The 16,038-nt window shown below is 38.6% G+C and overlaps 1 protein-coding gene across 2 annotated transcripts in view; it reads right to left on the bottom strand.

Annotated features, from left to right (window-relative positions):
• Positions 1–1,959: 1,959 nt before the first annotated feature.
• Positions 1,960–16,038, bottom strand: part of FAM83B (family with sequence similarity 83 member B) — a 90,263-nt gene continuing 76,184 nt past the window's right edge. For both annotated transcript variants that reach the window (XM_051854627.2, XM_051854628.2), the window contains one exon: positions 1,960–4,743. In XM_051854627.2, coding sequence (XP_051710587.2) covers positions 2,445–4,743 — 2,299 coding nt within the window. In that variant the 3' untranslated portion in view covers positions 1,960–2,444. The remainder of the gene's footprint in view (positions 4,744–16,038) is intronic.

Below are 16,038 nucleotides of genomic sequence, written 5' to 3' on the forward strand. Positions count from 1 at the left end.
AGAGAAGCCAGGAGGCATGATGTGTATGAGTATTAAAAATATAAGCTTTGTGTTCAAACTCCAGTTCTGACAATTCAATGCTGTGTAAGTTTTGGAAAACTAGCTAACTCCTTTGAAGCTTGATTTTTTTCTTTTGGAACAAGGATGCATTTATTTCTCAACGTTATTGTAAATATTTAATGAGATAATATATTTAACATTGAGATCCACTCCCTACATAGCTTCTTGAGCTAATGAACTCCTTTCTCTACCACAAAAGCTCAGAAGTCACAACTCACTTCTTGTTCCCTTTTCCTTGATCTCATGGGGCAGGACAACCGGAAGGACATCAATATGACTGGTAACAATTAACACTGGCACTACTAGATTGCATTCAGAAACTAATCTCAATGTAATCCTTTAATCTCACCTACTATGATTAGTTTAAGCCCCATGTGTCCTTGTTGTGTGATGAACTTCCAATAAACCTTTCCTGGTTGATTGCTATTGAATCAGGAAATAAACACTAATTCTCATCAGATTGGATGAGGAATGCAGTGAATCAATGTGTGCCAGGAAATGTGATATGATATTACAGACATTTTAGAATCATCATTTATTGGTTAAATGACAGGATATTATGTTTCTGAGTCTTGATCATCATCTCAGTCTTAATTTGAAAACAGCAGAGATAATGCTACTCACAAAATATTGTGGCAACTCAAGATTACGACATGATGGCTTAGAATTAACTATTCAATAAATGTTAGGTTTGCTTTTTATCTATTGTCTATTTTCTCCTGTAATGTTTGTTTTCTGATTGTTACCACAATTCATATGAAAAATTATTTTAAAGACATATATATTTCAATGCCATTATCCTGTTTTAATGAGATAAATATTAATATTTGCCTGAATCTTGCATTTTAAAACACTACACTGCCCCTCCCAGTAGTTTAGATACTAAGTAATACATTTAAAGTCTAAAAATCATTTCACATTTTTCATGATTAAATATTTCTTGAATTCTGTTCTTTGTTAATGCAGAAAGCCAAATTAAAGTCTCTGAAGGATATGGAATTTTTTATTACTCTAAGAAAAGCAAAACTTGTTGTATAACCTGGGTATCACTGAAATTTAAAACCTTCAACCAGGCCATATGGTCATGGAAGAACTAGGTCAATTATCACTTCTCATTGTCACTATTGTACTTTTATGGAAACATTATGCAGTCACACCATATTTTCCAACTTTAAGAAGAGCAGCAAATTTTGCAAGCAAAACATCTTGGACTGAAATGTTATCTCAATATAAAAATGTTAGTTGAAATTTACAATTCTAAAAGTATCAATATTAGAAAGTAGAGAGAAATGGTTCTGGTTTTCTACATTTGTGTTATCTCCATACACATTTAAGAAGTGACTGTCAAATATAGGTACCCAGGGTTAATGTTAAACCACCACCTGTACCACTGGCATCACATATGGGCACCACTTCCAATCTAGCCCCCTGCTAATACACCTGGGAGCATACAAGATGGTCCAAATGCTTCGGCCACTGCCATTATATGGGAGAGCCAGATGGAGTTCCAGGCTCCCGACTCTGGCCTAGTCCATCCCTGGCCATTGCAGTCATTTAGGGAGTGAACCAGCGGAAGGAAGACCTCTGTCTCCTTATTTTTCTGTAACTCTGCCTTTGATATAAATAAAATAAATCTTTTAAAAAAATGGGAAACTAAAGAAAGATTGGAGTAGAGGTTCCCTGTATCAACAGAAGCACATCCCAGGGGATTTTCAGATGATTAGGGAAATAAATTCCTACAAATGTAACTGTAGTACATGAGACTCTTAATTTGCAGATCCTTTAGACAAAATAGAAATTATGCTGAGCTATGTAGTTTAAAGGGTATTGTTTGGCCCAAATATTTGCAAAATGCTCTAGAGGAAAATTAATAAGACATTAATAAAATACAATAAGATATCTTGTTAAGTATAAATTTAATTAAAAACAGCAAGGTTTTGTCCCAGTTTCTTACATTTTTGAAGATATGAAAACACCATAAAGACATATTATAAAGGTTCATTGATAGAAGTACATTCTTTCTTTAAAGGAAAGACTTTGGAATGAATACTTAAAATCCATACAGAATCTCTCCACTAAAGCTACTAATTTTAAGGCTTAAAATTTTTAGTCTAAAGAAAACAATTTAATTGGATCCATTTTTTTGCCATTATTATTGAGAAATACTGTCTTTACAGAGACAGTCCATCTACAGTGTAATTAAGTACAATTAACTTTGTCAGAACAATAACTTTACTGTACACTAGCACACTAGTGAACATATACATCACAACTATAATTCTGCCCCTACAGAAGCTTACTGGCATGTTAAAGAAACTACAGGTTTTTAATGAAATTTTATAGCTGCTTTTTAATTTTTATTAGACATTTGACATTACAGCATTTTATTTAGTTTTGTTTATAAAATTTCCAAACTTTTGCATAAATCCTCGGAACTTATTTTCATTTGGTTGATACGAGTGGTAAACACCAGGGTTGTAATTAAGCATTGGGCTGGACCTGCCGTAACTGTTACCCATAGTTGTGGGTTTAATTTCTCGGCGGTTTATACTAGGACTTGGCATGTTGCTTGTTGGCTGAATGGAGCTCTCAATTTTACAAAAAGGCTCAAAACGACTGTAAACACGCCGGTCAGTTGAATGAGTTCTTAAGATTTCATTGGGCTTTGGCCTTGGAGAAGAAGTTGACCTCCTTTCAGGAACAACAACTGCATGAATCTCCTTTGGATCTCGGTATTGGATCTGTTCTGTGTTAAACCTTGGGGCAGAGGCATCTCCTGCCCTTTCTAAGAACTTCCTTTCAACTGGAGCTGCAGAAGTAATTATTTTATTATTTTCATCTGATGGAGAATTTATTCCCATAGATGAGCTAACTGCTACATCTTCCTTACTTTTGTGAACGCTGCCTTGAGAATTTGATGAGGAAGAACGCTTTCTTCTAGGAGATGAATCAATTTTGTGTTCTGATTTCTTTGGCTTTTGATTCTCTTCACCCTCAGAAACTAAAGTGTCAGAACTACTACACATTCTGTAGAAGGCAGGTGCTTTATTCTTTGATAGCGTCTCTTTCTTTTCTGGGGTAAGGCTAAGTAAGGACCTCAATTTTTGAGATCCCTTCTTCAAAAAACTTGGGGAACCCTTACCTTCCTTCTTCGAAGTGAGTTCTTTGTTGGGTTCCTCTTTATTCACATCAAGTAAAGCAGCAATGGAGATGGATTTGGTAGCAGTGCTATTGGGAGGGGCTCTACTGTCTACCTCCTCGTCTTCCTCTGTATTACGGGTCACATTGTGCATGCTTTTAGAACTTTTCAACATATCTTCTTTGGGTTTTTCTGGTTGTCTAACTCGATTCCTGGTAAGTGTGCTGTATACATAATGCTTACTATTTCCATGAGCTAAATTAGCTTTAGAGTGATCGAAGGATGGGAAACTTCGCCTTTTAAGCAGGTTCTCATTGTGTTCATTCTTTAGATTTTCTGTCTGCTTATTCAAACACAAGGTTGTATATATATAGTTATTGGACTCTGTACGGCCATCTGTAGTTTGGTTTGAAACTGTTGAGTGAATTTCAGGAATCTGCAAGGTATGCATTTTTGATGTCTCTGATTGTGGCTGCAGCTTGGGGATTGATTCTGGCATAGGCTTGTCTGTTGAATGCTCTACACTTGTAGGGATGTCTGGGATCTTTTTAGGTGTATCACTTCCCTGGGAACCAGTGATAGTTGAATTGGAGGAGTCAGTTGTACAACTGTTAACTTCCTGTTGCTCAGGTAAAGTTGGTTTAAACACAAAAGAGGAACGAAGCCGAGAATGAGTGTAAAGAGCATTGGCTTTCAAATTCTCAGGACTATCATAGCCCTCAAACCGGTCACCCAAGGCCGATCCGCTGGAATCAGGGGGAGCTTCTGATTGATCATTTAAATAAGATTCAATTCTCCAGTTACGTAGGAACGATTTTGTGGTATGCTCAAGGGTTGGCATTCGTTGTTGCAAAAACCGAATATGATTATCAGTTCCATTAAAAGACCTTCGCACATTTGAATTTCTTTCTGGAAGATTTGTTTTTCTTTGAGCAAGTCGATCAGCAAAACTTTGAGCAGGAGTGTTATGGTGGCCTGTGTAGCCTCCCCGTGATGAAGATGCCACACTGAGACTATCTGATGGCCTTTTCCAATTACCAGGTGGATGATTGGTTCGATTCAGAGTCCTATTAAGCAGCAAATACGGTGTTGTTTCTGGTTGCTCCCCAGCATAACTATGCCTTTTCCAATTTTCATTTAGCTGACTGGGTTGAAACTGACGGATTGTGTTTGGACCATTAAAGTTTGGAATAAAATGAGGTTTGTACCCGAGATTTCTTACGTTATACTTGTCATGCTCGTTTAAAGCATATATCCCTCTGTTTTTCAAGTAACTAGAATCTAGTTTATGTATGGTGTCTTGCCTACCAAAAAGGTTGCGCTGGCTGGAAACGGAAGCTAATGAGGACAGTGAACGCTGGTAAGCGCCATTCTCCCAGAGTGTTTTGCCATGCTTCACCCTTGCTGATTCATCTGGAGCAAATGAACTGGGAACACAGGATCTGGCATAGAGAGTTCTAAATTCTTCATCAAAAGACTCAACAAGTTGTCCTGTAATTATCTGAACCATACTGAGGTGAGCTTTTTCAAATGACCACATATAGCTGAAAAAAAAAATGAAAATTGGAAAACTTTAATTTCACAAAGTTAAAAGATTAGTGGTAACACATACTTCTATTTAAAGTATGTCATTAATGTGCACAAAAATATCCTTATTGCAAAAAACAGGATTTCATTTTTTTACAGCTGAACAGTACTTCATAGTGTGTGTGTGTATATATATACCATGTAACTGGACACCATTATACTTAGTGAAATAAACCAGGCCCAAAAAGACAGCTATCATCAGTTTTCCCTGATCGGACGTAATTAATAGAGTACCTGAAAAGTAATGGATTGGAGTGAAGCAGACATTTTGAGACTCAATGATTGTTTACAGCCCTTGCCTCTTATGTTGAAGAACAATTTTTTTTCTCTTCATACTATCTGTTGAACTCTTTCACTTAAGAGTATGTTAACTATAGGATCCTTAAGTTAACTGAAAATAGATCTTTGTAAAATTAAGTGTGAGAATGTGAGAGGGAGGGGGAGGAAGGGTTGGAATGTGGATGGGAGGGAAGGTGGTGGTGGGGGAAGTGCCACTATGTTCCTAAATCTGTATATATGAAATACATGAAACTTGTACAACTTAAATAAAATTTACAAAAAAGCAAAGAAAAAATTCTTTATTCTTTATTTGTATTTTAAATAATAACAAATTATGACTTTGAATCTATCTCCTTTCATACAGTCCTTCCCAGAGGTTCCAAGAAAAGCTTGTAGTGCGTTTTCCATCTGTGCCTACCAGGATTCTACAGAGTAGAAACTGATATTATGCTTCACATAAACCACCTGGCCAGGAGTAGGAAAGTCAGTATTGGAGGACAAGTTAGGAGACTGGCTGTAGTCTTAAGAGTTTTGGCTTCACAATCCTCTGCCTAAAACGAAGACATGGACAGCATAATAGCTGTAAAACCTTATGATGGGTCGGCGCTATGGTATAGTAGGCTAGGCCTCCACCTGTGGCTGCCGGCATCCCATATGGGCACCGGTTCATGTCCCAGCTGCTCCTCTTTGATCCGTCTCTCTGCTATAGCCTGGGAAAGCATCAGAAGATGGCCCAAGTGCTTGGGCACCTGCACCTGTGTGGGAGACCTGGAAGAAGTTCCTGGCTCCTGGCTTCAGATTGGCTCACCTCTGGCCATTATGTCCATCTGGAGAGTCACCAGCATTTGGAAGACCTTTCTCTCTGTGTCTCCCTATCTTTCTAACCCTGTTTCTCAAATAAATAAATAAAATATTAAAAAAATATGGTTCAAACATGTTACAATGCAAGCTAACGCTGTGCTAATACACATTTTTTTTTGACAGGCAGAGTTGGACAGAGAGAGAGAGACAAAGAGAAAGGTCTTCCTTTCGTTGGTTCACCCCCCAAATGGCTGCGCAGATCTGGAGTCAGGAGCCAGGTGCTTCCTCCTGGTCTCCCATACGGGGCGGGTGCAGGGCCCAAGCACTTAGGCCATCCTCCACTGCCTTCCCGGGCCACAGCAGAGAGCTGGACTGGAAGAGGAACAACCGGGACAGAACCAGCACCCCAACCGGGACTAGAACCCGGGGTACTGGAGCCACAGGCAGAGGATTAGCCAAGTGAGCCGCGGCTCTGTCCTAATACACATATTTTAAGTCTCCATGCCTTGAAACTGTTCTCTCTACGGCTTACTCAGTAACTGTAATTTAGTATGTCAAGAACTATAAACAGGGCCGGCGCCGCGGCTCACTAGGCTAATCCTCCACCTTGCAGCGCCGGCACACCGGGTTCTAGTCCTGGTCGGGGCGCCAGATTCTGTCCTGGTTGCCCCTAATCCAGGCCAGCTCTCTGCTGTGGCCCGGGAAGGCAGTGGAGGATGGCCCAAGTGCTTGGGCCCTGCACCCCATGGGAGACCAGAAGCACCTGGCTCCTGCCTTTGGATCAGCTCGGTGTGCTGGCTGCAGCGCGCCAGCCATGGCGGCCATTGGAGGGTGAACCAATGGCAAAAGGAAGACCTTTCTCTCTGTCTCTCTCTCTCTCACTGTCCACTCTGCCTGTCAAAACAAACAAACAAACAAACAAACAAACAAAAACTATAAACAGAGGGTTTGAGGGAAGCTGCCTCAATCACTAATGGGTGGACTTCACTGTACTTAATGTACAAAGGATTGATAAATATAGTCCTCATAAATCAAGTCAGTCAAATGCCAATCAGGGTCTTTTTTTTTTTTTTTTTTTTTTTTTTTTGACAGGCAGAGTGGACAGTGAGAGAGAGAGACAGAGAGAAAGGTCTTCCTTTTCTATTGGTTCACCCCCCAATGGCCGCTGCGGCCGGCGCACAGCGCTGATCCGGAGCCAGGAGCCAGGTGCTTCTCCTGGTCTCCCATGTGGGTGTAGGGCCCAAGCACTTGGGCCATCCTCCACTGCACTCCCAGGTCAGAGCAGAGAGCTGGACTGGAAGAGGTGCAACCAGGACAGAATCCGGCGCCCCGACCGGGACTAGAACCTGGTGTGCTGCAGGTGGAGGATCAGCCTATTGAGCCGTGGCGCTGGCCAATCAGGGTCTTTTTATATTGAACACAGTCTCCAGAACTTGAAGTTTTCAATGACTTTACAGTACTTGCTGGTATTTCTGATTCCTTTCCTAGAGTTTAGAAGTGAGAGCTATCTTGAAATTTGATATTAAATTTGAAAGTTATTTTTGAAAACTTATATGATGAATCTGAACTTAAAAAGAAAGTCCCTGCTAATATGCTATATGCTATTATCCATATGTGCTATATGGATAATAATATTTATGATACAATGAAGATAAATACAGAAGGAGAATGAGACATACTCTACATACTGAAGGATTTTCCTGTTTATACAGATGAGACAATAGTAAATGCAGGTGAAAAGATTAAAATAATTTATAGACTAATACTTTAAAATACATAAAATTTGTAGAACTGGTGGACATTGTGGCATAGCAGGTTAAGTCCACTTGGGATGCCTGCACTCCATATTGGAATGCTGGTTCTATTTCCTGCTACTCTGTTTCTAATGAAGCTCCTTATTAACACAACTTGGAAGCAGTCATTGATGCTCAAGTACTTTATTTTTTGACACTCATGTAGGAGACCCAGATGGAGTTCCTGGCTCCTTTTTTAGCCCATCTCAGTTCAGCTGTTTCAGCCATTTAGGAAGTGAACCAGTGGATGCAGGAATTCTCTGTCATCTGTCACTCTGATGTTCAAACAAATAAGTCTTTAAAAATACACATTAGTGTGTAATTTGAGACTATAATTGTTTGGATATGTTCAGTTTTATCTAGTACGTCCACTGAATGCACAATACAGAAGAATAGTTATTAGGTTTTCTTTATGTGAACCCATATGGATCACTAGGCTGAATTAAAATAAGTGCTATAAAAGTGAGTAAGTAGAGAAATTTCAAACTGACTGAAGATACAAATATAAAGTATGTTAGAAATATCAAATAGTGGAATAAGTAGTCAGACAGTAAGTGTGTGGAAATCCCCAGGGAAGGTGGTAGCTTAGCAGTATTTTGACATAGACTAGATACTCAGAAATGCACACACAAAAGATGTGGGAGGATAATTTGTGTAGAAGAAGAAATATATGGAAAAGGGAAGTAAGCAATAACGGCTGAGTTTTTGTTGAACACAGAAATAAAAAGGTTATATTTAGCGCTAGTAAAGAAGCTATATAAGTGATTTATGAAATAGTGGCAGAGAATATTGAATGCAAATCACAAAGTTTGATTGTGTAGGATTTGTCTGCATGTTTGGGTAAATTACACTAGAAAGATATGTTTGAGAAATTATTTTTCTAGTAGCTATTTGTCAGATCTGAAAGATAAGGAATTACACTTACTACAAAGAATAGTGTAGTTAGAATAAGATTAGAAGAGAAACCTTAGTAAAAATTTGGATAATGAGTGAAACTGTTGATCCAGTAGCAAGAAGAAATTAGAATATCTGATCTCAAAGAGGCTATTCACAGTTTATGAAATAAAAATAATCCCCCAGGTACTGAGTTCAGGAAACTCAGAAGATACTGGTACTGGTGAATGTGTGACAATTGGAAACAGTTTCCTGCTTTGGTAAATCAGAATATTATAATACAAGTTCAGGTGACAGGAAGACACTAAATAAAATGTTCGCTAAGGAAATCTGAAAGCCTGCAGACATCCCTTGGGGTTTGGGGTAAATAACTGTGCTCCTCTGTCATTCCAGGTGCTTTAGGCCAACAGCCTGAGTCTGGATTATCAGTGCTGACCTCTTCCTTATTCCTGGAATCCATTCCAATCTCTACTTGGAATTCTAATGGGCCTCACAAACCTAATACCAAGACTTCCTCCAACACCCCCTTCCCCTAACCTGTTCCTTCCCCGGTTTTACTTATTGAAGTCAGTGACTTAACTACATTTTCAGGAGATCACTATGGAAATGAGGAGTCTCCTCTGAATGCTCTTTCTTAGATTCAACAGGTCTGTTGATTCAGATTCCAAAACCTCTCACAAATCTCTCTACCCTTTTACCACCACAGTCTGATACATCATCACCTAATCTGACTCCTAGATTTTTTATGTGCTCATTTTTCAATCAACATAGCAGCAGGTATGGTCTTTTAAAAATACAAATTGAGTAATGGCTGGCGCCGCGGCTCAGTAGGCTAATCCTCCGCCTTACGGCACCGGCACACCGGGTTCTAGTCCCGGTCGGGTCGCCGGATTCTGTCCCGTTTGCCTCTCTTCCAGGCCAGCTCTCTGCTGTGGCCCGGGAAGGCAGTGGAGGATGGCCCAAGTCCTTGGGCCCTGCACCCACATGGGAGACCAGGAGAAGCACCTGGCTCCTGCCTTCGGATAGGCGCGGTGCACCGGCCGCAGTGCGCCGGCCGCGGCGGCCATTGGAGGGTGAACCAACAGCAAAGGAAGACCTTTCTCTCTGTCTCTCTCTCTCACTGTCCACTCTGCCTGTAAAAAAAGTTGAGTAATGTCATACTCCTACACAGAATTTTCCATTTCGCTTAAAATAAAAGCCCTTACCTGGACTAAGAGAATTCCTTCTTGCCTGCTCTTCAGTTAGTTTTACTGTGGAAAGCTCTTCCTTTGCCTAATAGGCTCCTAGAACACTGGCCTTTTTTCTTTTCTTCAGCTGCCTGCCCAAAGATCTTTGCACTTGCTGTTCCCTCTGCAATATTTTGCTACCCTCTGATAGTCCCTGACGGACATCCTTTTAGAGGACAATTATGACTATTCCTTTCAAAATATCCACCTGAACATGCTTTATCATATATTCCTAATCTGATTCCTACATTCCTTTTATTAATCATCTGTTTTCTTTGCCTGTTAATATAAAAATCATTGCACCTCAGGGATCTAGCATATATTCTTTATTGCTCTCTTCCTAGGGACTAAGAGTGATACTTATCACGGAGACAGTATCCATATAGGCTGTAGCATAGAGCAACAGGAGAGAATCTTCTCTACACCAGGGCTCCTCCCTTCAGATGGAAATAAAACAGACAATGCATCCAACATTCTGGCTTGCCTAAAGGGCTCCAAAAGAAACTAGCATCTGTCTTGACTGGTTGAATGCTGACAGGATTGGCATCAGAGTTTGGAAACCACTGAAAACAGATGTTCAGTATGTTAGAGCTGCATTTCCACAGGATGACACCAAGGTAGCAAGCAAATAAGAGATTTGGGCAGTCCTAGAAATTCCAACTGGGCTGACTGGTGGAAGGTTGCCCCCTGAATGAAGACAACATACAAAGGCTGTGAGAGACGACTGTTTTGCAAGTGCTCACATACTAGCCAAAAATTACAACATATATGCAGAAGCAAGGAAAGTATGCACAATGAGGTTAACAAAATAAATTCAGAAGCTGTTGCAAATAAATGTGAAACAGAGCCCCTATAATGTTAAAGCAAGGACCCAGCCTCTTGTCTATCTCCCATAGCCCAAGATGTCCTTACCTGTCCTTTATCAAAAAGAATTCATTGACTTGAGGGAGTCATACAGCTGACCCTACAAGGTTCTCATCAGGAGTCATTTGTTTCTCCAATACATAAGAAACTTGATGGCCAGTATTATCCGGAGGAGTTTGTGTAGGGGAATTCCAGGTCCAAGCTCAATGTAGCAGTCACCTTCATGTAACCCCAGACCAACTGATGGCCATCTGGTCAACATAAATTCCCTAAAGAGCACTGCTTCACTGACCAATAAAAGAAAGATAAGGAGTACCAATGAACAACTAGGAACTTGGACATAAGCTGATCACACACCTCTCAGCCTCACTTTCAATCTATAAAAACCTTCACTGCTAATTCTTCTGGAAGCACAGGAACTAAGCAATAGCTTCCCGGCTCCTTATTCTCCACTTTGCAGTAAATATCTATTCTCTTCTACCACCCCGATGTCAAGGAATGGCTTTCTATACATAGCATGAACAAACCCAGTTTGGGGGTGGGGGATTCTATAGCAACACCTGCAACTAGTTTGGAATGCTGTTCAGCAACAAATGTAGAGCTATGAGCTGCATGACAAAAAATTTCAAGTAAGAGTTATGAAAATGCTCAAAGAATTAAAAAATGACACAAACAGCTCAAGAAAATAAAGGAAAACGATGCATCAACAAAAATAAGAATACCAACAAAGAGAAACTATAAAGAACCAAAAGTAACTTGCAGAAATGAAAAAAATAAAAAGATAACCAAACAACAATTAATTACAAAGGTCCAATTTCAGACTAGATCAGGCAAAGAAATAATCAGTAAACTTGAAAATAAGTCTTTTTAAGTCATCGAGCCAGAGATGCAAAAATAGGAAAAGTAATGAAGAAAATCAAAGAGAGACTAAATAACTCATGGGATTACCAAGCAGATAGATTAAATGCAGTATGGGGATATCAGAAAGAGAAGAGAGACTGTCTGAGGAATAATGGCCTAAAATTTCTCAAATCTGGGAAATAAATTGATATGCAGATTCTAGAAGCTCAAATAACTCCAGCCAGAATAAACTTAAAAATTACCATACCATGAATAAGATAATAAGACTATCTAGAGGAAAAGAATGTTGAAAGGATAAAAAGAAAAGTGATTTGTCACATATAAGAGAGCTTCCATAAGATCAGCAGTGACTTTAACTGCAGAAACTTTGCTGGGCAGAAGGGAGTAAGATTATACAGTTAAAGAGCTATAAGAAAGGATTAATAGATGGCAAAATTGTCTTCCAAGAATAAAGGAGTGGGGCTGGTGTTGTGGTGTAGTGGGTAAAGCCACTGCATACATCTCATATGGATGCCAGTTCCAGTCCCGGCTGCTTTACTTCTGATACAGCTCCCTGCTAATGAGCCTGGAAAAGCAGGTAGAGGTGGCTGAAGTGCTTGGGCCCCTGCACTCACGTGGGAGACCCAGATGAAGCTTTTGGCGTCTGGCTTCCGACTCGCTCAGCCCTAGCCATTGTGGCTATCTGGGGCATGAACCAGCGGATGGAAGATCTCTCTCTCTCTCTGTCTTTCACCCTCTATCTGTAACTTTACCTTTCAAATAAAATAAATATTTTCTTAAATGAAGGAGAAATTAGGATTTTCCTAGATAATTATGCTGGAGGATTTAATTAATCATTGCACTGTTCAATAAAAAGTGGGCTAGAATTGCAAAGGAATAGTCTCATACATGACTGAAGTTAGGATGTTGCTAGTTTAAAAGAGAACACTACAACTTTAAGGTGCTCTTTAATTTTAATGGTAATAAAAAAGATACAGATCTACAGAATATTCAGAAGTATATTAGATGGGAATCAAAGCACATCACCAAAAATTTCAACTGAACACAAATGAAGGCAATAAGAGATGAAAGGAGGGACACACAAGTTACAAGATACACAAAAATAATACCAATAATAAGTCCTTCCCTAAAAGAAATTATTTTAAAGGTAAACAGATTAAACTTATCCAAATCAAATGATGTTTATGCACTGAATAGATAATAAACAAGATCCAAGTATCTGCTCTTTGCTAGATATTCACTTTAGATCTAAGTACATACAAAGGCAGAAAGGAAGGGATGGAAAAAGATGTGTCTGGTAAATGGTACCCAAAAGAATAGGTGCTATAAAAATATCGGGCAAAAGACAAAGAACATTCTATGACAGTACTTCAAAAAGTTTGTGGATAATTTATGTATTTTCCATAATGACAACAGAAATCAAATCACTTACTGACAGAAGTCATTTGACCAATATGCACTGTGTCATTTCAATGTTCCACTCAAGTGTGGTCTGTGCAAGTCAACACTATAAAGGGCCCATAACAAAAGAAACACATGTGTATGCGAAAACAATTGGGACTGCATTGCTGAACATAGTGCCATTTCTGAAATCCCAACAAGTGTGCGTCTAGCAAAGGGCATAACCTGTTCAACAAAACATGGATTAGGAAATAAAGCAGTGCAACACCAGGAAAAAAAAATTGTGAAAAACAAATTTAATAAAATTGATTTTTGGTGTAAAGTTTTAAAATGCATGAAATTTTTCATACCATACATTTTCATGAACTTTGCATGGATTTCAACATTTTTGCATTAAAATAAACATTTAAGTCCATTTTCAAATACCTTTGAAGTACTGACATATAATGATAAAATGACTGATTCACCAAGAAGACACAATTATAAATATTTATACCAAACCTTATTGTTCCTAAATATACAAAGAAAGAATGTGACAGAGTTTAAGCAGAAATTGATAGCAGTACTTATTAGTAAGAAACGTCAATATACTTCTTTCAATAATGGATAAAACACTAAAAGTGAAAATCAATAAAAATGAGTAATTTGAACACCACCATAGACCAATAGGAATTAATAGAGATCAACCAAACACTCGACAAATACAGAATAAACATTCTTTTCCAGTGCATCTGGAACAAAAACCAGAATCTTAACAAATTGAGGATGATCTAAATTATGTAAAGTATTTTTTCTTATCAAAATGGATTGAAAGCACAAATCAGTAACACAAGGAAGGAAAACTGGAAAATTTACAGATATATGGAAATTAAAAACACTGTTTTGAACAATCAATGGATCAAAGGAGAAACTATGAAGGAAATAAGAAAATTCTTTGAGAAAAATGAAAATGAATAACATACCAGATTTACAGAATGTAATAAAAACACTGCTAAGAAGGACATTTATACATTAAAAATAGAAAGATCTCAAATCAGCAATCGAAATGTACATCTCAATAAACTAAAGAAAACCTATTAATAAAAAAGAGGTAAGAAATCCTACTTTAGAGAAAGAAGCAATGATTACACAAAAAGAATGAAAATAATGATTGTGCCTTCTTAATAATAATTTTTATTAGAAGGTAATATCTCCCGCAGGGAAGTATTAGGTATCATAGGGAAATGATTGAGCTTAAAGTCCATCCCAAGTTAAACCACAAATCACCTAGAACTATGAAATTTTAAGCTTAATGTGAACTTAAGAAACTTGGGAGAAAAACTGAAACTTGGAAACAGAAACAATGAAAAGGAGAATTTAGGAAACAATGAGTCAAATCACCCAGGAACCTGGGACATTTTAGGGCCCCATCTGTGTTCCCTCTTTTAGAACGTGCTAGTCCAGATTGTACATCACAGATTTTTGGTGGTAACTGAACATTTGGGAAAGTCATCCATGTGCTTCAAATCTGTGTGGTCAACTAGAAAAAAATAGCAATAACTAAGTAGAAAACAAAGACAATGAATAAAAACAAAGCCAAAATAGCCACTATTATCTTTACTATAAAGAAGGAGGCATCATAAATCACTCTACGGCTCATCAAAGATGAATTCTGACACAGTTTCAAAAATGCAAATCTGGACTTTTCACTTACACAAACTTGTGATAAAATTATATTGGGAGAATAGGACGAGAAGGAAAAGTGGATATGGATGGGTAGGAAATATAACTTCTTAATAATGATATGAAAAGCCAGGAGATAAAATCTGAGTATGCTAAATTGTGAAATAATCATTTGATCACAATTTTAAGTAAATGTAATAAGTATTAGAACTTGTGAAAAGAAAAGTGGATAACAGCTTCAGGATGTCAGGACAAGAATAGCTAGAGACAGAGAACAAGAACTGATGTTTTGAGTTGTATATCAAGTAATACTTAATTTTTAAAAATAACTGCATTTGGGCCGGCGCCGCGGCTCACTAGGCTAATCCTCCGCCTAGCGGCGCCGGCACACCGGGTTCTAGTCTCGGTTGGGGCGCCGGATGCTGTCCCGGTTGCCCCTCTTCCAGGCCAGCTCTCTGCTGTGGCCAGGGAGTGCAGTGGAGGATGGCCCAGGTGCTTGGGCCCTGCACCCCATGGGAGACCAGGAAAAGCACCTGGCTCCTGGCTCCTGCCATCGGATCAGCGCGGTGCGCCGGCTGCGGCGCGCCGGCCGCGGCGGCCATTGGAGGGTGAACCAACGGCAAAGGAAGACCTTTCTCTCTGTCTCTGTCTCTCACTGTCCACTCTGCCTGTCAAAAAAAAATAAAAAATAAAAAAAGATAAAAATAAAAAATAAAAAATAAAAATAAAAATAACTGCATTTACTTGCATAACTTATTTTAGCACCTTGAATAAACACGCACTTAATAACTCTTGAGTTTCTGATTGGTTAAGGAGTAAAGACCATAACACATAACCAATGGCAGTACACTGACTACACAGTACAGTTTTCAAATGTGACAATCTTAATGCATTATCAAAAATGGCACCTGGGAAGAATCAACTTGAGAGAAACTTGGTTTTTCCAAGTAACTTTTACAGTTATCATAAGATATAAAAAATAAAAGTTTATGACATTATCTTAGTCCAATAATGGGCTATACTTTACAAAATATCTTCTGGACTTACAGGTAATGGTTTCAGATGAGATTATCAAATTCATAACATCATTTAGATACACTGATTAAAAAGTTTAAAGAGTTATTTTGTGATGTCATCAATGGTAGTTTCATGTTATGGCAAAATTCCTTTTGTGTTTTCCTTATACAACCGTCAAAATGATGAGGGAGTTGTCACACAATACGTGAGTGCAGTGAATACAGATTCCAGGCCTGTCTAGGAATTCTGAGACTTTAGAACCCACTGATATCCCATGGCAAAGAATTTTGAATTAAAAGAGAAGGCATTTTCGATTTCACAAAGAGGAAAATGACAAAACTAGTAAATGAAGAACTAAAGCTATAGCTAAACAAAGGCAATACATTTTTACCCAGATAGATTGATAACTATTGTACTAGAGGTCGTTAGAAATTTGGTATACGGGGCCGGCGCT

This window comes from Oryctolagus cuniculus, chromosome 5, assembly GCF_964237555.1.
Source record: "Oryctolagus cuniculus chromosome 5, mOryCun1.1, whole genome shotgun sequence".
NCBI classification, from domain to species: domain Eukaryota; kingdom Metazoa; phylum Chordata; class Mammalia; order Lagomorpha; family Leporidae; genus Oryctolagus; species Oryctolagus cuniculus.